This window comes from Volvox carteri (assembly GCF_000143455.1).
Source record: "Volvox carteri f. nagariensis unplaced genomic scaffold VOLCAscaffold_77, whole genome shotgun sequence".
NCBI classification, from domain to species: domain Eukaryota; kingdom Viridiplantae; phylum Chlorophyta; class Chlorophyceae; order Chlamydomonadales; family Volvocaceae; genus Volvox; species Volvox carteri.
Window position 1 is genome coordinate 481,779 of NW_003307620.1, and position 18,754 is coordinate 500,532.

General features: G+C 55.2%; 3 protein-coding genes across 3 annotated transcripts in view; 2 read left to right on the top strand and 1 right to left on the bottom strand.

The window, feature by feature from the left end:
• Nucleotides 1–2,680: 2,680 nt before the first annotated feature.
• VOLCADRAFT_68464 (endcodes part of kinesin) lies at nucleotides 2,681–4,751 on the top strand (the record flags this gene model as incomplete). Its single annotated transcript, XM_002957640.1, has 7 exons — nucleotides 2,681–2,809; nucleotides 2,883–3,188; nucleotides 3,342–3,587; nucleotides 3,843–3,933; nucleotides 4,067–4,194; nucleotides 4,347–4,435; nucleotides 4,649–4,751. Coding segments are annotated over 7 exons (1,092 nt in total), but the record flags the coding sequence as incomplete, so codon positions are not given.
• Nucleotides 4,649–15,858, top strand: VOLCADRAFT_107783 (Kif4 type kinesin). The gene is made up of 24 exons (XM_002957641.1): nucleotides 4,649–4,922; nucleotides 5,169–5,422; nucleotides 5,975–6,162; nucleotides 6,269–6,413; nucleotides 6,712–6,904; nucleotides 7,510–7,617; nucleotides 7,906–8,043; nucleotides 8,211–8,276; nucleotides 8,412–8,519; nucleotides 8,651–8,788; nucleotides 8,878–9,066; nucleotides 9,294–9,469; nucleotides 9,747–9,945; nucleotides 10,227–10,317; nucleotides 10,372–10,451; nucleotides 10,727–10,864; nucleotides 10,990–11,601; nucleotides 11,789–12,121; nucleotides 12,746–12,950; nucleotides 12,983–13,086; nucleotides 13,161–13,559; nucleotides 14,127–14,240; nucleotides 15,018–15,036; nucleotides 15,401–15,858. Exons 1-24 carry the CDS (start codon nucleotides 4,902–4,904, stop codon nucleotides 15,487–15,489), a joined length of 4,107 nt encoding a protein of 1,368 aa, XP_002957687.1. The 5' UTR covers nucleotides 4,649–4,901; the 3' UTR covers nucleotides 15,490–15,858.
• Nucleotides 15,859–16,260: 402 nt separating this feature from the next.
• VOLCADRAFT_121654 (uncharacterized protein) overlaps nucleotides 16,261–18,754 on the bottom strand; it is a gene marked incomplete at both ends in the record, with an annotated part of 5,858 nt that continues 3,364 nt past the window's right edge. Inside the window, 4 exons of the mRNA XM_002957670.1 lie at nucleotides 16,261–16,431; nucleotides 16,697–17,310; nucleotides 17,674–17,992; nucleotides 18,099–18,341. Of these exons, the coding sequence (XP_002957716.1) occupies nucleotides 16,261–16,431; nucleotides 16,697–17,310; nucleotides 17,674–17,992; nucleotides 18,099–18,341 (1,347 nt within the window). The remainder of the gene's footprint in view (nucleotides 16,432–16,696; nucleotides 17,311–17,673; nucleotides 17,993–18,098; nucleotides 18,342–18,754) is intronic.

The following is an 18,754-nucleotide window of genomic DNA, read 5'->3' on the forward strand; positions in this document are numbered from 1 at the left end:
TGTTCAGACGCGGTCCTTACTGCACCAGCGGCGGTGATGGGGGTGCAGGCTTGCTGGAGATATTGTAAGGGCCGCCTCCGAACATTCCTCGCTGAATCTCCACCAGAGGAATGATGGTGGCATGTAGACGAGACAGCAGCGGGTCCTTGTCTGGCAGTGTTGATCGCTGATTCGTCAGCTGCTGCAGGTTCTCCTCAAACGACTTGTCGGATCCCAGCCCATGGCGCACTTCCACCGGTAGCAGGTTGGTAGCATTGAGAGCACAGGAAAGGCAATTGGCGACTCTGTGTGCACTACCAGGGACTCCAGCCTCATTTTCATGGGCGGCTCCATGTTTAGGCTTAGTATGTCCCGCCTTGGACACCGTTGCCGGGGCCCTCTCGGGTGGCCTGGGCAGAATGGGTCATGCTCCCCCTAACACCGTCAGCTTCCGTGGGAGGTAGCAGCAGGTGGTGCCGGTGTTCTGCAGAAGGCAGGATGAGAAACAATACGCAGGACGATTAATGTTGAGAGTCCCATGATTCCTGGCAGAAGGTTCACCTCAAGCTTCAGCTACCTGCAGCAATGCCGGTTCCCCGGTTCCGCGCCCCACCACCCTATTGTGTACCTTATGGCTTGACCACCTTCCAGAGACCCGCAGTGATGGTCCCGAGTGGGCTCTCCGGCATGATGCTCAGGAGCATCCCCGCCAACAGCAGAAAAAGGTAAAAAACCCTAAACCCTAAGATTAGGGCTGATTGTGAATCGCTAAACCTCGGTTTGGTCCGTGTTACATTGTGCACCTGTAAAGCTTGCATGTTGCTAGGTACACGATAAACACGTTGTGGTACCTAAAATTGTGTTTGTGTGAGTTTGACAGGGTAAGAATGCTCATTTATGGCATACGTAGATTATGGGAAGGGGGATGCAGAGGGGTTTTACAGGGATAGATGGGGATGTGAGGGGGGTTAGCCAGTTAGCCGGCTTGACAGACTAGGGGCATTAGGGCTGATTGAGAAGCGCTAAAGGGCCTATTTGGTCCATGTTATGTATGTGCGTCTGTAAAGCTTGCACGTTGCCAATGGTGCATGAAACACGTTGTGGTACCTGAAACTGTGTGTTGTGTGAATGTGACAGGGTACGAGTGCTAATTTATGGTATGCGTGGGAAGTGCAAAGGTGGATGTAAATGAGTTTTACAGGGATAGAAGGGGATGTGAGGGGGGTGTATCGGTTAGCGATTTGACAGACTAGGGCATTAGGGCTGATTGAGAAGCGGTAAAAGGTGTGTTGGTCGATGTTACATTGTGTGTCTGTAAAGCTTGCATGCTGCTAGGTACACGGTAAACACGTTGCGGTACCTAAATTTGTGTTTGTGTGAATTTGTAGGGGTAAGAATGCTAATTTATGGTATACATAGATTATGTGAAGGGGATGCAGAGGGGTTTTACAGGGATAACTAACCGCGGTTAGTCGGTTAGGTGACTGCCCTGCATACGCTGATATGTGTACAGAGCTTCACCTGCCGCCGTGCCACCAAGCACGGGAGAACATGGAGTGGAGCGGTGGCCATGGCGGGACTGCCCTGGCAGGCTGCTGTTCGTGCCGAGGTGCCGCTGCCTATTGTTCGGGTTGAGCAGTAACAATCAAACCAGTCTCAGAGCGGTAGGATTGTGCTTGCTGCCCAGGCCGGTGCCAAATGCCATGATGCACAAAGGCAGCGGGCTTGCCCGGTAGGTTCGCCGGCCGCGGGACACAAGCCCCTGACTGCGTAGTAGGCCCTGACACGCGATTACATAACAGACGCCTTTTTGGGGGCCCCAGCGCGAAGCGGTCCGGGGGTCCCCCCCCCATAGGGATGACCATGCGTATTAGGGTTGAATTAGTTAAGCTGGAAACTGTACCGCTGCATAGTAGGCAAGTTAACACACAAGAGCCGCATGTAACGCCGCCTCGTCAGGTGCTAACGAAAAAAAGGTCGAATATGACTCGACGGCTATGCCGTTCCAGCATTTTGCCTGCCTTATCCACCACGCCAAGTACAATACAAAGATGACGGTTGGGCTGCTGCCAATTAGCCAACTCCGCTCTCTCCCCGTACCAAACGAATATACAGGAAAAATTGGATGGTTCCATGGCTGCTCTCAACGCTGCTCCGGTCAAGCATTCCTTTACACAACGAAAGCATAAGCCCAACCCACAGGAACGCCACGAAATTATTTTTTTCACATGAATAAAAGCATTTGAGTAAATTCATTTTCATAGACTGGCGCTGAAGTAGTTGCACTCCCAAGAAAGGATGGGTAGCCGAAAAGCTGTGTTGTGATAAAGGAAAGTTCCATCACTCATATAAATACTTCAGATTGTTCTTTATTAACAACACTTTACACTGGCGAAGGTGGTGGCGTTTATGTGAACATTTAAATGCAATACGACATGTGTATACGGGCGGCAAACCAGAAGAGCCCCACAAACGCGGACAGCAGCCATTATCAGGTAAAGTGTTATTCCACACAGACGTCTTAACTTCCAAAACATTATAACGGCGCTAGATTCGCTTCCAGTCGACGCGTCACCGTTGCCAACGACTTCCCGCATTTGGCTATCCTACGCAAGCGTTCTCAGCATGCCACATTTTCCGTAGGAATAAAGTCTGTTATGTTCAGGTGGTCTGCGCAACAGCTCTTCCAGGGTCCAGGACCATGGCAGAAACAGCACAGCCACCGGAGGAGAGCAATGTCTGTGTGGCCGTCAAGATTCGTCCTCTTGTGGCGTCTGAGATTGATGACGGTTGCAGAGAGAGTTTGTTTGTGACACCGGGCTGTCCGCAGGTTGGTCTCCATTCACAGTTTCCTCAGGCCCGATACAGCCAAACATTAATTGGAGTTTGTCAACGTGTCACAGGTTTCAACGGGTCAACATACGTTTACATATGACCATGTTTTTGGCGAGGGAGGTACTGCGCCGGACCAGCTCTATGCGCGGTGTATCGCGCCTTTGGTTGATGGCCTCTTCAAGGGCTACAACGCAACCGTGTTTGCTTATGGCCAAACTGGCTCTGGGAAAACATTTACAATGGGAAGCGAGTACAGGCCGGGAGCACGCTGCCGTGGTGTTATACCTGACACTATTAACGACATCTTTAACCGTATCGATGCGGCGAAGGACCGTGCCATCACCGTGCGCGTAAGCTTTGTGGAAATCCACAAGGTACGTCACAACTCCTGTTTCTAGGGGAGGACGTGCTGTGGGTCTTGCGCTGTCGCCGCTTGTCATAGACCTGTCGGTGGAGTGGCTTCAAACTTGGTAACAGTTTACGTGCTGCACGCATGTTTCGTGGCTTTTTCCTTACACGTGCAACAGGAGGAGGTTAAGGACCTGCTTTTGCCGGCAAGCAACGGACCAAGGCCTGCGGTGACGATACGGGAGACTCCAAACGGTGATGTGTCACTGTACGGTGCCGTGGAGAGGGAGGTCCGCAGCCGGGAGGAGATGGCGGAGGTGCTGGAGCTCGGGACCCTATGCCGCTCTACTGCTTCGACAAACATGAACAACCGCAGCAGCCGCAGCCATGCAATCTTTACGATTACCATGGAGCAGCGGCGTCAGGTGCAGCAAGCAGCGGCGGCACAGGGGGAACAAGGTGAGCGTCCAGGATATGGCAGGATATGGAGGGCTTAATGCACATATTTAATGCTAGAACCAAAAACGTTTCAAGGTGGCCTTGGCGGGCCCACAAATGTTGGAGCTATCATTGTGATACCCTGGGCCACTTGGGTCGATGGACCAGTGATTGGGAATACACGTTGCTGCATCACAGGGATTGACGACGATGGGGAAGAGGACGATGAGAATACTGGCGAGGAGGTTGAGGGCGTGGAAGACTTTCTGGGAGCCAAGATGCATCTGGTGGACCTAGCCGGCAGCGAACGCGCTAAGCGAACGAAGGCTGAAGGTGCGGACATTTTAAGAGTGTTCGATGAGGGAAGTCCCTTCAGATGGTAACTCCGATCCATTTTCGGAAACACCTGTTCTTTGTTACGCACCCACAAGATAGTCCTGAGATATCCGTTAATCTTATGCGACAGGTGCACGGCTGCGGGAAGGAATCCACATTAACCGTGGCTTGCTGGCCCTTGGAAACGTCATTAATGCTATCGTGGACAACCACAAACATGTTCCATATCGCGATTCAAAGCTTACGCGGTTGCTGCAGGTGCGGTCATAGTACGAAAAGTTGCAGCAACCCTATGGGGTAGCCATTGTTATTGGCCCCTGGCCTATTGGTTGTTTCTACTAAATGGTTGGCCCCGTGAATTTTGTCCTATATCCATGGACGCTGACTTGGCAGTGCTATTGCTCCTGCAGGACTCGCTGGGCGGGAACAGCCGCACAGTCATGATCGCCTGCGTTAGTCCCGCAGACAGCAACTTTGAAGAAAGCCTAAACACGCTCAGGTGATTGTGCCGTAGCAGATGGAGGTGAAATATAACTTGCGGGTGTGATTGGGCAGTGGGTTGCTGTTTTGTTATGTTATGTAACGAAAAAAACTGAGGGACACACGATGGTATACTCCTTGGAGCATGCCGGCGTTCCTGCCACCCAATCAGCATGCGCAGCCCATTGGACTTAATGGGGTCGATAGGACACTCCTAAAATCTGTCGCGCAGGTACGCTGACCGTGCACGTCACATCCGCAACAAGCCAGTGGTGAATCGTGACCCGGTGGCGGCTCAGCTGGCAGTGCTGAGGAACACAATCGCGCAGCTCAAATCGGAGAATGTTTCGCTCAAACGTGCACTAGCAGCTTCCGGTAACGAGGGGTGCCTGGACGCATTAGGAACAAGCGGGCTCGGTAACAGCGCGCTGGAGAGCTTAGTGGATCGGCTTACGCAGGAGAATAGCGCTTTGGAGTCGGAGAACATGCGCCTCAAGATGGATTTGGTGAGTACGGTAGTTTGGCCTGAAGCCACTGCTGCGTTACTACGCTGTCACAGTTGCTGCTCCTTGACTGCGACACGGTGGATACAAGGCATTGCAACTGGTAGCTTTGCTATTCATGGCAAGGCAACGGCCTGGGCTTCCGGAGACGCTTCCTATCCTGAGTGTGACAGGCAAAGCGCATGTGGTGTAGCGCTGGTATATGTACATGTAAATGATACGTGTGGTGTTCACGCCGGTCGTCTACAGGAGGACTTAAGGCAAGACCTGGCAGCCATCACGGACAAGTGGCAAACTGCACAGGCGCAGTGCGACCTATTGCGAATGAACCAGGCGGCTGCTGCTGCCGGTCTGCAGCACCGTCAGGACAACCCCGGTGGGCCGGACGGGGCCGAGCTGCCCATGCCTGGCCTGGACATTGTCAAGGGCTACGTGGCCCGCATCGCGGAGCTGGAGGCTGAGGTGAAGTCCATGAAGTCATTGGCGGTTCACCTTCCCTACATGTGCGTGCTGGACAGGGCATCATGTGCTAGGTTTAGTTCAAATCTCTATGGCGCTGTGTCGAGCCGAGAAAAAGATCGTACATAAATTCATGGTATAGAATAGTCTACGGATCGTGCCATGGTATAATTGATAGGCCTGAAAACAGATGGTCTATAGACAGTCCCCAACTTTACACACGACGATCTAATAGCTGCGGATCCACGGCGGCTCAATTGCTGCGTTGGATAAATATGAACAGCACGAGAGGTTTTGAGCCTGTCTGGCATAGCGGCATTGAGACCGCTGCTACGTATGCCTGATGAATGGGGCTTTTCCCGGGAGACGCACTTGTTCATTAAGCTTGAGCTACATGCCTGATGGCCCGTTGGTGGGCCTACAATAGCCGACCCTCCCTCAACCGTTACTAGCGTCCCAAGGGTGGTGGCATGCTGTAGTACATTGCCGTTGGGGTCAGAAGTGTTACTGTGACATTCCTTTACTGCTTCTGATCATTTCCTGCTCTTAGATATTAAATGGGCCGGATTGCAATTTCGTTCTTGGGCACTTTACAGGCGGCGGCGCGTGCATGGTCTGGAGCCCCGTACGCCGGGTGGTGTGAAAACGGTCGGAGAACTGGATCCAGCATCACCGGGTATGTCCAGCGTCACCGGGTACGGGGTACAATATCGAGTTGCCCGGGCTCATAGCATGAGTGCAATTGGTGTGCGTGCCAAGGCCATGCAACGCCGTCTTTCGCCAGGTGCTCTGTTGGGTACTCGTGTAGCTGCCGGAAATGGGCTGCGCTTGTTGTCGCGCCAGTTAATTTGGACGGCACGCCGACGTGCTCGGAATTCCCATGCATTCAGGGCCCGCCTCGATGCTCGACGGCCCAATTACACTGGACGGTGCTGACGGCGGTGGGGATGGTGAGGATGACGCGGTGCTCAACCAGCCGGGCGATCTGGCTGTCGAGGAGGAGGAGATTTTCATGGCTGAGCTTGCAGCTCACACGTATGTGCCAGGATGGAAGGCAGGGCCTTGGGTAACAAGTTACAAGTTCCGCACGAATGCAGGGGTGTCCGTCAAAGCCCGGGGCCCATGGACTATACTTATTGAAAATTTATACCGCCATACTAATTGAAAACAGCACTAATGGTTAAACCGGGCAAAGGCTTAGAGTTTGCATACATTCACCATTATTTTGCACACGTGAAGTGGCGGACTGTATTGCAAGCCGGTGGAACTTGTCCTGAACACCGTTGCATGCACTTGCGTAGTTGAGGTGTATGGCCCCCATGTCCCGATGCAGGCTGAGCCAAGAGAAGATGAAGAAGGAGGTGGCGCTGCTGCAACGTCAGCTGGAGGCCAAGGAGCGCAAGATGGTGGAGCTGATGGTGAACGCGGGCGCAACGCCGGCTCTCAAGCAGCATTATGACAGGGCGATGGCAGACTTGGAAGCCCAGCGGGATACTCTGGTCGCTGAGCGGAAGGCACTCATGGAGGTGCGCCATCCTCGAGCGCGGGTTGAGGATGTACCCAATGCAAAAATGACGGCATGCTTTGAAAGGGGGGGTAATTTGTTGAAGTTGCGGGCTAAGAAGGAAGTAACTTGATCCTTTGGAAAGTACAGCTTAGGGTTTGGCTCATGTTCCCTATGATATCATGCTCGATCATTCTTGTCCCGAGGACAAGCCATTGCGCAAACCCTTCTGCGGCCATTGCATCTTGTATAGTTGTTACTAAATGTGCATACCGGTGGGGATTTTTAACCCACCCTCCACAGAAGCTGAATGCTGTATCGGCAGCAAACGAGGAGGAGCGCAAGCGCCTGGAGGCCAACTACATGGAGCGCATCCGTGATTACGACGAGCGGCTGAAAACGGCAAGTCACATATCGCCTTGCCCAGGCTTGTTTTTTTAGATGGAGGTGTAGATATAGGTCATGCAGCTCAAGTGGCGTTCAAGTAGTGCAGCCGGGTTTGCATATATGCTTCGGGTGCCCTCCCTGTCCAAATGCTGAGGCCCTATACGCCCAAATGCAAATACATGCTACACACTATACTGGAAAGGGCTTCTGTGGTCGCTGTTGCCCACTTGCACACTGCAGCTGCGGCATCAAGAGCGCGAGTACGCGCGCTTGCAAAAGATCAAGCAGCGCACCGAGGACGCCCATCGCCGTCTCTCTGCTGACATCATACGGCTCAAGCAGCAGAAGGTCAGCCTGGGTATTTAGCATCTTAACATGCTTTGTACATGCATGGGAGGTTGGGCTGACGCCGTGCTGAAGTGTGTTCCGCCGTCAATTTACGAGCTGCGGGGCCGCCGGCATGCATTCCAGTGACGGCTAGGGGGCCCTCCAACGGGCATTTGTCGGTATATCGTCTCACTGCATGTACCAAGCACATGTGGCAATTGTGTCGAGGTTCCGGGGCTTGCCTTTTGCCGGTGGGTGAAAATTGGAGCTGCCTTGTGACCCAATAACCTCTCGTAACCCCTCCCACAGGTCGCGGTCCAGAAGCAGCTTGAAGCTAACGCGAAGCAGTTTGCGCAGTGGCGGCAGGAACGCGAACGTGAACTGGGCCAGCTGCGCAAACAGAGCCGCAAAGACCGTGCTCAGATTCAGCACCTGCAGGCCATGGCGGTAAGGTTGTCCGTTATCGTCAATGCGCTTTGAAGAGACATTGGTACGTGCTTTAGCCGCCATGTAATGACATGTGATGCTGACGAGGTAAATCTACCTAGGCATTGTACCCCCTTTCCCATGACGCGCAAGTTTTCAGGCCGAGCTCCTATCCCGTGGCCCTGCAGGCCAAGCAGTCTGCTGTCCTGCAGCGGAAGATTTCGGATGCCACTGCAGCACGCAAGCGTATCAAGGTAAGAGAATTGGCATTCCTTTTGTGTGTTATCTGTTTTGAGAGCTTAGCATTCCTACTCATGATGTCTGCCAACTAGCTTTCTCGACCGGGCATAGCACTCTTGACTATTTCTACCCTATCTTTACTTTTGTAGGAGCTCGAGGAGGAGAAAAGACGAAAGGCATCGCAGCCACAGGCGACGGCTGCTGTGGTCACACAGCCAGCAGGGGGTGGCAACGTTGAGATTCAGCCAAACGCCCAGGTATGGCTCGTATCCGCGAACCATTGTCTACAGTGTCCTGCGGACATGTTAGATTAGGTGTTGCTGTGTATCTTGTCCACGGCTCCGTGATCCGTTGTCAAGCAGCTCAAGCAAATTCGCTGCTGCTACAGGCGCCTCTGCTACGCACAGACAAGGAGCGGCGGGAATGGCTTCAGAGAGAGCTTGAAATGTGCAACATGTCGTGCGAGTTCCGCAAGGTCATTGACGGCGAGCTTGCTCAACGCGCAGAAGCTACTCGGAAGCTTAAGGTGACGGGGTTCTTCTCCTAGCACAGATTGGCGATTTGTGCTGCTTACAAACAAAGTAATGAATTGTGATTGCATTCTCTTCCCAACAGGAACTCGAGAAACGCCTCACGTATCTGGATCAGACACAGCCAGCCAGTCCACTTCTTATGGCTGGGGGGCACGCCGTCCTGCCCTTCAGCCCCAACACTGCGTCCACTATGGCCATGGGCGCTGGTGCTGCCAGTGACCCGGAATACCGGCAAAAACTTCTGACGAAGAAGAGGGAGCTGGAGGAGAAGGTGCGTGAATCGACAACAGCACGCAACTGACGGTCCTCTCTTAAGAGTCCACACCACGTTCCGATGGGCAATGATTGCCCAATTGTTTACTAGAGAGCCTCTACAATTCGCTGCTGTATCCGCGGTCGTTGCAGTAAGTAGGGTTTATATGCAGTGCAGTTGTTGTGTCTCCACAGCTCGCTTACCAACACGCCTTGCAATATGCGTTTTCCGCTATAACTACAAAGGTGGCATACCATAACGAGCAAATTACTGAGCTGCAAGCGGACTGGGAGCGGCAGAAGGCGGAGGAGGAATCCCGCGGCGGTGGTGCTCTTGATCCTCGGCGGTGGACCGGGCTGCGTACCGTTGCGGAGTGCCGCGAGCTGCTGCGCACGCTGTTCCGGATGAGCGTCGAATCCAAGTATGAAACGGCCGTGCATGCCATTCGCATCCTGCACACCACAGCAATGGCTACCCCATCGACATATGCACATGAAAGGCGCACCAGTTCAATCAAATGCTAACTCAACTTCGCTACGTACTGATCTGTCTTGACCTAAGCATGCAGCCATTCTAGACCAGCTTATGGCCCGTACAGCCCCTTCCTTTCTACAGATGTACATGCCCCTTACTCTGTTTGTGTGTATGACCTGTCTGCATGGTGTGATGTCCGCTGTCTTTCTCAATGGATCCTACAGGACCCTGAGCAACGAGCTGACCGTCGATATGGTGCGGTACATGGAGGAGGTTGACGTCCTGCGCGTGCAGCTGGATGGTGCGCAGAAGAAATCTGCGCAGTACCGCAAGCTCGCAATCACACTTCAGGCCGCTGCAGCACACGTCGCGGCTGCACCACCCCACAGTTCCATGTCAACGCAGGACGAAACCGATAAGCAGGTTTGTTTTTACTGTTGGCCTTCCCGGGATCCCGTCCTCGGATCTTATTCTGGTTGTGGTCTTTATAATCTCCATATTCCATTATCTCCATAATCTATTGTGCCTATAGTACATGGCACGTGGTTTAAAAGTGCCCAAGATATACAGTCACTTCCAATTGCGTTTCATTGTCGCCCTGCACTTCATGGTCGCTGCAAATGGGTTACGTACACCTGTGCGTATACCAGCATCTCCCGGTTTCCTCGGTTAACCCATACTGCTGTGTTTGTGCACATGTGCAGGTAGATGCCGTCCTTGAGGCACTCAACGTGGTGCGCAACAACACGCCATCGGCTGTTACAAGCCGAGCGAACAGGAACGTTGGACTTGCCAGTGAGGAAGTGGAGGCTACGCCAAGTATGCTGCACTCCGGTGCTGAACCCACAGCGACCGGCGGGGGCGATGTTGAAATGCAGGACGCGGGGTCCCCCGACACGCCTGCTACCTCCAGGGAGGGGCCGACTAAGGTACGCGTGCACACTGACGCATACAGGGCCGCGCGTAGGTTTCTTTACCGCTGACTTCCGTACCCCTACGACCTCTTCTAATGTCGACATTCTGACCACATGGTACACATCAGACTATAGCTGTTTGAGTAAGTACTGTCATGCATATTATGCATCTGCACATTTAGTTGCCACCTTCACTTTCACAGCAATGTGTTTTTTGCTTTTCATAAAGTGTGACGCTGCCCTTAAAGTAGTCACAGGATATGTGTGAATCCCTGCTCTGCACCAACCAGGCCCTGGAGTTCCTGTCGCCTGTACCACGACGAGGGTTGCCATCGTACGATGCTGCTGGCGGAGCCATGAAGCGTTACTCGCCTGACTACCGGCACAGCAATCGCGGGAGCGATGGCCAGGTTAACACTATCGACAAGGTAGGGTGGCCGTGCTTTGTGGAGGAGCTCTGCTATTGCTGCCACTCTTTCCCATGTATTTCGTTCATGATATGTGTTGCACACATCTTCGAATGTCTGCTTTTGATGCCGTGTGGTTTCCGCAGGCCAAACGAGTGATGTGTGGCACTGAGCAAAGTGATCACCGGAGGTCGGATGATATGGAGGTGGACGAAGGAATCGAGGTGAAGACCCGCCCCGAGCAGGCTGTTGTTGAAGATAGTGACGTGGAGGATGACCAGGGCAGCTCGGACGATGATGATGTTGTTGATAATCAAGACGATGACGAAGAGGAAGAGGAGGACGAAGAGGATGAGGATTCCTCTGGGGATGAGGACAGCGACGGTGACCGTGACTGGAACCCCAAGAATGCCACCCCCGCACCAAAGTTCCGCTCCTCACGTGCAAGCCGTCGATCTTTGGCTTGCGTGGGTGCCGGTAACACGGCTGGAGGCTCCAGGCGCAATAGCCGCCGCCCGTCTCCTACTGACACGTCCTCTGGGGATGAGGATAAATTCGCGGAAGAGCAGTCAAAAAGCCGCCGCGGCAGCAGGATAGGTGCAGGATCTCGCCGGGGGACCACCTCTAGGCGCAACAGTGACGATAATGATCCTGCTGCAGCACTTGAGGCGCCCGTGCTTGACGACATCAACCTACGCCGCATGTGCGCCGGCGGCCCTGAGGCGCGTCTGCAGAAGCTCACTGTGGCCGCGCTCAAGGTCCGTTCAGCTGCTGTAACCCACCGTTTGCACTGCCAGTCACATCGAAACACGCACCCAGCCGTGTATTTTTCGTGTCCTGTCTAGCTGGGTAGTAGATGCCGGCCTGGGTCGATATAGGAAGCAAGTTTTGGAGTGTTGGGTAATCGGGTGTGGCTAACCCATCGTTTTTTCTTCGACTCTGCAGGAGGCTCTCAAAGGCAAAGTCATCGACGGGCAGAAGTGGGTTGCAGGCTCGAAGACGCGCGCGACAATGATTCAGGATTACCGCAGGATGTTGGGGCTGGACAAGGTACCGTCTCAGCATCAGTCATTATCCCACTCACCAGACTCAGACGGGGGAGGGGCTGCCAAGTACACAGAGCCCAACGAGGGGAACGATGCAACAGCGAGCAGGCGCTATCGGGCAGAGAGCAGCGGCGGCGGTGGGGCTGAAATTAGCGTGGGCGGCGCGAAGCAGGTTGTGGTGCCGCATGTAGACGCATCGCAAAGATCGAAGAGGAGCTCAGAAGATGACGAGGTGAGCAGTTCCTGGCGTCCTGGGTCTTACTGTAAACGTGTTGTTATTGCGCACCTCACACAGCTCGCTATAGTGGTTTTTGTCACGTGTATTTTTCGTATAGGATTTTCACATTCATGCTGTTGTAGTGCGGTGCAGTGCCAAAGACACGTGAAGTCTGTCTCAGGCCGGCACTGCCCCGACCTTTTTTTTTGGGTTTAAAACCACCCCGACCACGGTATAAAACCGCGCTCCGAACGTGTGTAGAATATGAATTCTAAACAACAACACGTCGTTCTGTGAGCAAAGGCGATTTCAGTAAGGTTGTGGATTTCGGTAAGGCTGTCGTACAGATGCTTGATGTTCAGTTCCGGTGAATTCTTACAAACTTCCTTGACAGCCATATCAGTTTCAGAAGATTTCATAATCATAAATAGATTTGCATATTTCTTAATAAGCTCATCATTACTGTGTAGCTATCGCGCTACAACACATGCACTACTGCCTTCCGTTTTTTTTCTCCCTCCGGTGGCTACCGCAGAGCTTTACCTTCTCGCCGCATCTCCCGACGGCACCTGCCGTGACCGCTGCGGGCCCTTCGGGCCCTCCGGCTGCTCCTCCCGTCGGCGGACATCGCCCGCCCAGCCCCTGCCAAACGCCATCGGGGCGGCGGGTTCCAAATGGAAATGGCATGGGTCCATGGGCTCGTTCATCCCTTATGTCACAGACCCACTCTGCTCGCCCCTACACGACGTGGGCATCCTCCCTGCGTGCAACAACTGTCCCGACAACCGACGGGAATGCTGGCGCAGCAGAAACAGGGGCACCCCAGGCCGCCGGACCCCCCTTGGTGCGCACAAACTCTGCGTTATGCGCCACCAGCTTGCTGCCACGAGGCACTGCTACAGGCACAGCTGCTCAACCGGCTGCTGCATCTGCAGATGTGGGCGTATCTGGTGCAGCCACCTGCAGGCGTACAGCATGGGGTCAGCCCTCAACTGCCCAAGGGTTGCAGCGAGAGCCACTGTCTTACCGGGGCGCGGTCTTGTCCTCGCCGCAGCAGAGCACAAGCCCTAACTTACCGCGGCCACCGACTGGCCCTGGGGGCTTTAGCCCTCCCAGCAGCAGCATGGGCTCCCCCACGCCGCGCTCCATTCCCAGGTCTGCCGGTCGGCCTACCAGCGCTCGCATGTACTCTCCAGGGATGTCTCCGGACTCACGTGAACAACGGGGCTTCTTGTACAGCGGTGGCGAAAACATGCAGCCTGACGTCACCACGCCCCGTGGAACTATGAACGCGTCATCGGAGGGCAAGAGAACCCCGCTCACTTCCTTGTACAAGGAAAAGGCGGCGGCAGCGCGTGAACGCTCTGCGGCCCTGCGTGTGAGCATGCAGAAGAACTGGGAGCATCAAGACCAACAGCACTTGCGTGGGAGCAGCCTGAACGGTGCAACGACCGTAAGGATATCTGTTAACGGACCGGTCGGGACCACTGGCACGGTCACGTCCAGCCTGGAGGGTAGGTAAGGGTATGCGGCGGTCAAGGGGCAGTGTAATGGCAGTCCGTACTCAAGTTGGATGTGTGGCTGGGCGTCAATACAACAGTGTCCGTGGTAAGAGCTTGGAAAGTCTATGGGGTTTAAATGGTGACTGGGAGCTGCCAAAAAGCGAAGAGGATAAGGTAGCGGAACGAGACAAGAGTTGGGCTGAAGTGCTTGCTGCCGTCCAGCTGTTTGCCGTTGACCCTGATCGGCCATACTCCATGCATGGCATATATTTGGGTGTGCCGAAATGGCCCACCACCGACTGCCCACTTAATGTATCCGTAAAACGGCACCTGCTGATATAAAGTTCTACGATGTAGGAGTTGGCGGGATGGATGCGGATGTTAGCAGCTAGCTACTGTTGCATTTGCTTAGCCTTTTCGTTATCGCACTGTTCGGTCCACGAAATTTGTTGGGATCCCAGTGTTGGCATCCCAGTTCACTAACTACAGCTGCTGCTTCCTCTTCGGGTCGTTCTCAGGTTCACTGCGTGGCAATGCAACTGGCCTCCGCGACAGCACGGGTAGCAGCATCGGAGGAAACAAGCAGCAGAAAGCCATTTGGCGCTGAGGAAGCGGGTCCGACAAGTGCCCCGGTGAGCTTCGAATTGACCACTTAGCAATGATCGAGGATTTTAAATCCAGCTATAGTGTAGCTTGCGTCAGTATTCAGAGGTTCTTTTGACGCATCCGTTGAATGTGTGGATAGGATATGACTCGCCAGGCGAGGATTCAGGGTAGACCAGCTATGGAATTATGGCAGTGCTGCATTCGTGTAAATAGAAGGTTGGCTTAGGATTGAGTGTGTGCTACTATGAAGGGGCTCTAATTGGGCGATTAAGCAGCGTCTTGAAGATTCATCGACTCTGATGTGCGTATGGGCGTGGCAGACTGTCAATACGTGACACGTGAAGTGTTCAGCGCATTTTTTTCGTCGCAGAACGGGGTTCTCGGCAGACTGTCAATACGTGACACTTAAGTGTTCAGCGCATCTTTTTTTTCGTCGCAGAACGGGGTTCTCAACAGTAGATCAGGTTGTCGTAGGCAGGGGCTGGGATGCGGAGCATGGCTTAGAAATCTCAGGAGGCCGTTGGGTAGCTAGAGATAGTGTGTCGCCGTGCAACTTCGGAGCCAATAGAGGTGTGACTTGCTGTTCTCTCATTGCGGTGGTTTGCAGTAATTGGTCGCACCCGACTGAATGGACTGAACAAAGACATTGCTATATGTCATGCGTGTACTTCCAATGTTTGTAAATTGGGCTATAAATAACTTGCCGTACTTCGCCTAACACACATTATTGACTTGGAAAGCGCTGTGGTGGGTGAGTCTGAAAACCGTCCTTGAGGTCGCCAACACGACCTCCTGGTCGCCAGGGTTTGGAGGTTACAGCGAGTAAGCCAACCTTACAGCATTATGCGATAATGTAGCATTATATGTAACTTAGCTATCCTGGAAAAGCAGGATACAGGTGGGATAGGGGCGGCTGCTATTACGGGAACTGTGCATGCACGAAAGAGCTGTGGAGGAACACATCCCTTCATTTCCCCAAAACGATTCCTTCGTCAACAGGGTCAGGTTACAGAGCATCAAAGTTCCGAAACCCCCGGGGGCGGGGTCCCAAATCGATTGTCATTGTAAACTTTGCATCTGTAATGTATCTTGGGCCCCGTATGTATTTGTGCAGTGGGTGTTCCCATGCATACAGGAAATAGGGAGAGACACCAACCCAAACCACATGCGCATGCACGGCCCTCAGCCGTACGGCATCCCGGACTGGATGAACCCAGAAGCGGCGGCGAAGACGGTAACAGGGCATTCCGGCGCGTTGAGACGGGAACCTCTTGATGGTATCGACGGGGCAAGCTTCACCCGCTACTTCCCAACAGCGCTGAAATGCCAATTAACTTCGCAGCGCCGGCGCGGTGCAGTTGCACCGTGCATGATCGCAGGCCATGTCGCCACTTGAATCGCTCACCACATGCGGAGCCCAAACCTGGAACGGCCGAGCTGCCAAACAAGCCCCACATGGCATACGACACCATAGCACCGCTCTCGTCTCACGTCTCACCCGGTGTATCCATGCACTTTCGTTTCCTGATGCCCCGTTCCATGAGCCCTTTCCCTCCAGGGAGGTGCTCTCTGCTCTGCACTTCCACGCGCATACCCCTGTTTCGCCTCTCCCTGGGCCGCCCTCTTCCCACCGGCCCTCCTCTCCGCCCACCATGTCCCAGCTCTCCGCAAATCCCTCCCAACGACCTGATCTGCGCCATCACCCCATCACCACCCTCATGCCCACTGGGGTTCGCAAACTCCCCAGCTTATTAGTTCCTACATGGTCTAACCCCACTCAAACTGTCCTGGCCCTGAACTCCGACGCTGTATCGCCCGTTCCTCGCACGCAGGGATCCTCCAAACACCAGCTCAACAGCAGTTGCTACAACAACGACAACCAACCCCCAGCTGGGCAGCTAGCCAACCAACCAGCGGCTGGTGGCCCTTCCGCCGCCGGCCACATCCAGCCCACCTCCATGTCTGCGCGCTAGTCTCCATTACCGCAAGAGGAGAGATCGTATCCGCAGTCCTGTACAACCACCCACCACACCTCTCTCTCACCGCTCAGGTCACGAGCCCGGTGGCCACGCTGAACGCGGGAACAGCGGGCAGGGGCACTGGCTTGCCCTCCTCCGGCGGGAACACCGTGTCGCCCACCAGCTGCGGCAGCTCCTCGGCCGTGTAGGTGAGGCCCTCGTACTTGGGGTGGGAGGGCAGGGGGGGCTTGTCCGGGTCCTGAGAGACAAGAAGCAGGAGCAAACCAGCAGCAGAGGTGTCTGACAGGTGGCAGTGGGGAGGGATCAAAAAGAAAATGTAACACGAAACACATGAGGTTCGGCGATGATGGGGTCCGACCGCCCCCTCTGCAGGTGCAGCGGCGCAGGCGCAAGTGCGCGGGACGCGGGGCGGAAATCCCTCTCCCCCATGTGTAACTCAGAGGGTCTGCTCCTCGGCGACCACCCCTTCCCCCCATCTGCACCCCCGGGGGAGGTCCACACACCTCGATCGGCTGACCGTCCTCATCCAGCTGCGGCTCGTCCCCACTGCCTGGTGGAATGCCGTACGCGCAGTTCAGCGCCAATGTAGGGCCCTGCATGCTCTGAATATCTGCCGCCGCAAAACACGGCATGTCCAGTGTACGATGACCTGTCAACGTATACGTCGCGCCGCCCGCCGGCACACCACGGACGAACTCGCCCCGAAAGCGCAGCGCCGGTTGGTCGTACGTTGCCTCCCCCACCAACAGCCCTTTCTTCCACACGCCGTGCAGGCACCCACGTGCCGTGTCCCAATACACACCGGGGCCGTGCTTCTTCCCGGCCTCCCAGGCCCCGGTGTAGACGGAGCCGTCGGGGTAGCGGTACTGGCCCTGCCCCTCAAATTTATCGGCCGCGAACTCCCCCACATAGGCGCCCCCGTCGGGGAAGACCATGACGCCGCGGCCGTGGCGCTTGCCGCCCTGGTACTCCCCGGCGTACGCGGCGCCCGAGGCGAAGGTGTAGACCCCCGGGCCGTGTTTGACGTCATCTTGGTACGAGCCAAAGTAGGTGTCGCCGTTGGCGAAGGCGGCCCGACTCGTGGCGCATGTCCGGGCCTCGCCGGGGGCCAGCGTGCCTATTCACGTGTGCGTGTGTGTATTCCGTAAACGGGGGGAAAAAGAGGGAGAAGTGGGGATGGGCATGCCGTGTGGGGTTGAAATGACAAACGTCGTGTGTGTGTGTGTTTGCGTTTCCTCGGGGATCAAAACTGGTCTGCTACAGGCCAACCGCCTAACCAACCCCACAACGGCTCAACCGCCGACCATGTCCGCACCCGCTGTTACCCGCGTTCCTTACTGGTTGGTTACTTGCACTCTGTCACTGTCGCTAGTTCCCCTGTTTGCTCCCCCCCTTCCTGCTGGGGTATGCAACCTTCCAAAGGGACAACATCCCCCCCTCCCCCTCCCCCTCCCCCGGCACCCGCAGCAAACACTCTCACCATCAAAGGCAATCAAATTCTTGATGTCATGTTCCACAGCCTCCAAACTATCACCGCCGTACGTCAGGCCCAGTGTACGGAAACGCCACGTGTGCGGCCGAAGATCCGTCGTCACCTCCTCGCCCTCTTCCTCCGCTGCCGCCAACGCAGCGGCCTCCTTCGCCTTCTGCGCCTTGGCTGTCTCCAGGTAGCTCTTGAGCTGTGTGAGGACGGCCTCGGGGTCCTGGGAGACGAAGGCCCCCGCGTTGTCCACCTTGGCCTCCTTGAACACGTTGTAGGCGGAGTCGCCGTACTCCTTGTAGAGCTTCATGAGCGCCACCTGGGTGCGGCAGGGATGAGGAGTGTTGTACGGAGATCTATCTATCTGTCTATCTATCTGTGTCTGTCTGTCTATCTATCTATCTGTCTATCTGTCTGTCTCTCACCTGCGTCACCCCCTTATCCGCCTCGTACTTGGACAGCACACTGAAGTCCGCCAACAGCATCTCCGGGTTGGGGGCGGGGGCCTCCCCTGCAGCCACTGCGGCGGCGGCGGCGGCGGCGGCCTTGCTGCCGGGTACGGGCGCCTCCCCCCGCGTGACGTCCACCACCCTCACCCGTACAGTACGGATGCGGGAGAAGCCCTGCTCCTCGTCGTAATTGGTCACCAACAGCACCATGGACCGAATCTGAGGGGGGTTCGGTGTTTCAGATTCCGGGGGGCGAGGGGGAAAGATGCACCCGGAGGCGTGAGTTGTCAGTGGGGGTTATACACACTATAAAGAGAAGGGGGAAGAGATTCGCGGAGGACATGGTACCTGGAGACGTGGAAGGGAAGAGCGGGCGGAGTCGACAAGAGACGAGGGCAGGTAAAGCGAGTGTGTGTGTATATATGTCTGTTGCACATCCATCCGGGCCTGACGCAGGCCAGGGACACCTAACCGTATACCCCAGCGGGAACGACCGCCGAAGCGCTCCGTCATGTTGAATCCACAGGTGCCACAGGGCGCTGCTCCTCGGCCTCCCACACCCCAACAGAAACTCCAAAGGTGCCTAAAGGGCGCCCTCCGGTGCAGCAAACCCGAGTTCTCCCCCCACCCCC

What these genes read in the sequence shown, in the direction of transcription:
- VOLCADRAFT_107783 (XM_002957641.1), top strand. Translation starts at nt 4,902, where the DNA reads ATGCGCCTCAAGATGGATTTG. An exon ending in AGGTTAACACTATCGACAAG is followed by an intron (nt 10,865 to 10,989) that starts GTAGGGTGGCCG and finishes TGGTTTCCGCAG; the next exon opens with GCCAAACGAGTGATGTGTGG. An exon ending in CTGCAGGCGTACAGCATGGG is followed by an intron (nt 13,087 to 13,160) that starts GTCAGCCCTCAA and finishes TCCTCGCCGCAG; the next exon opens with CAGAGCACAAGCCCTAACTT.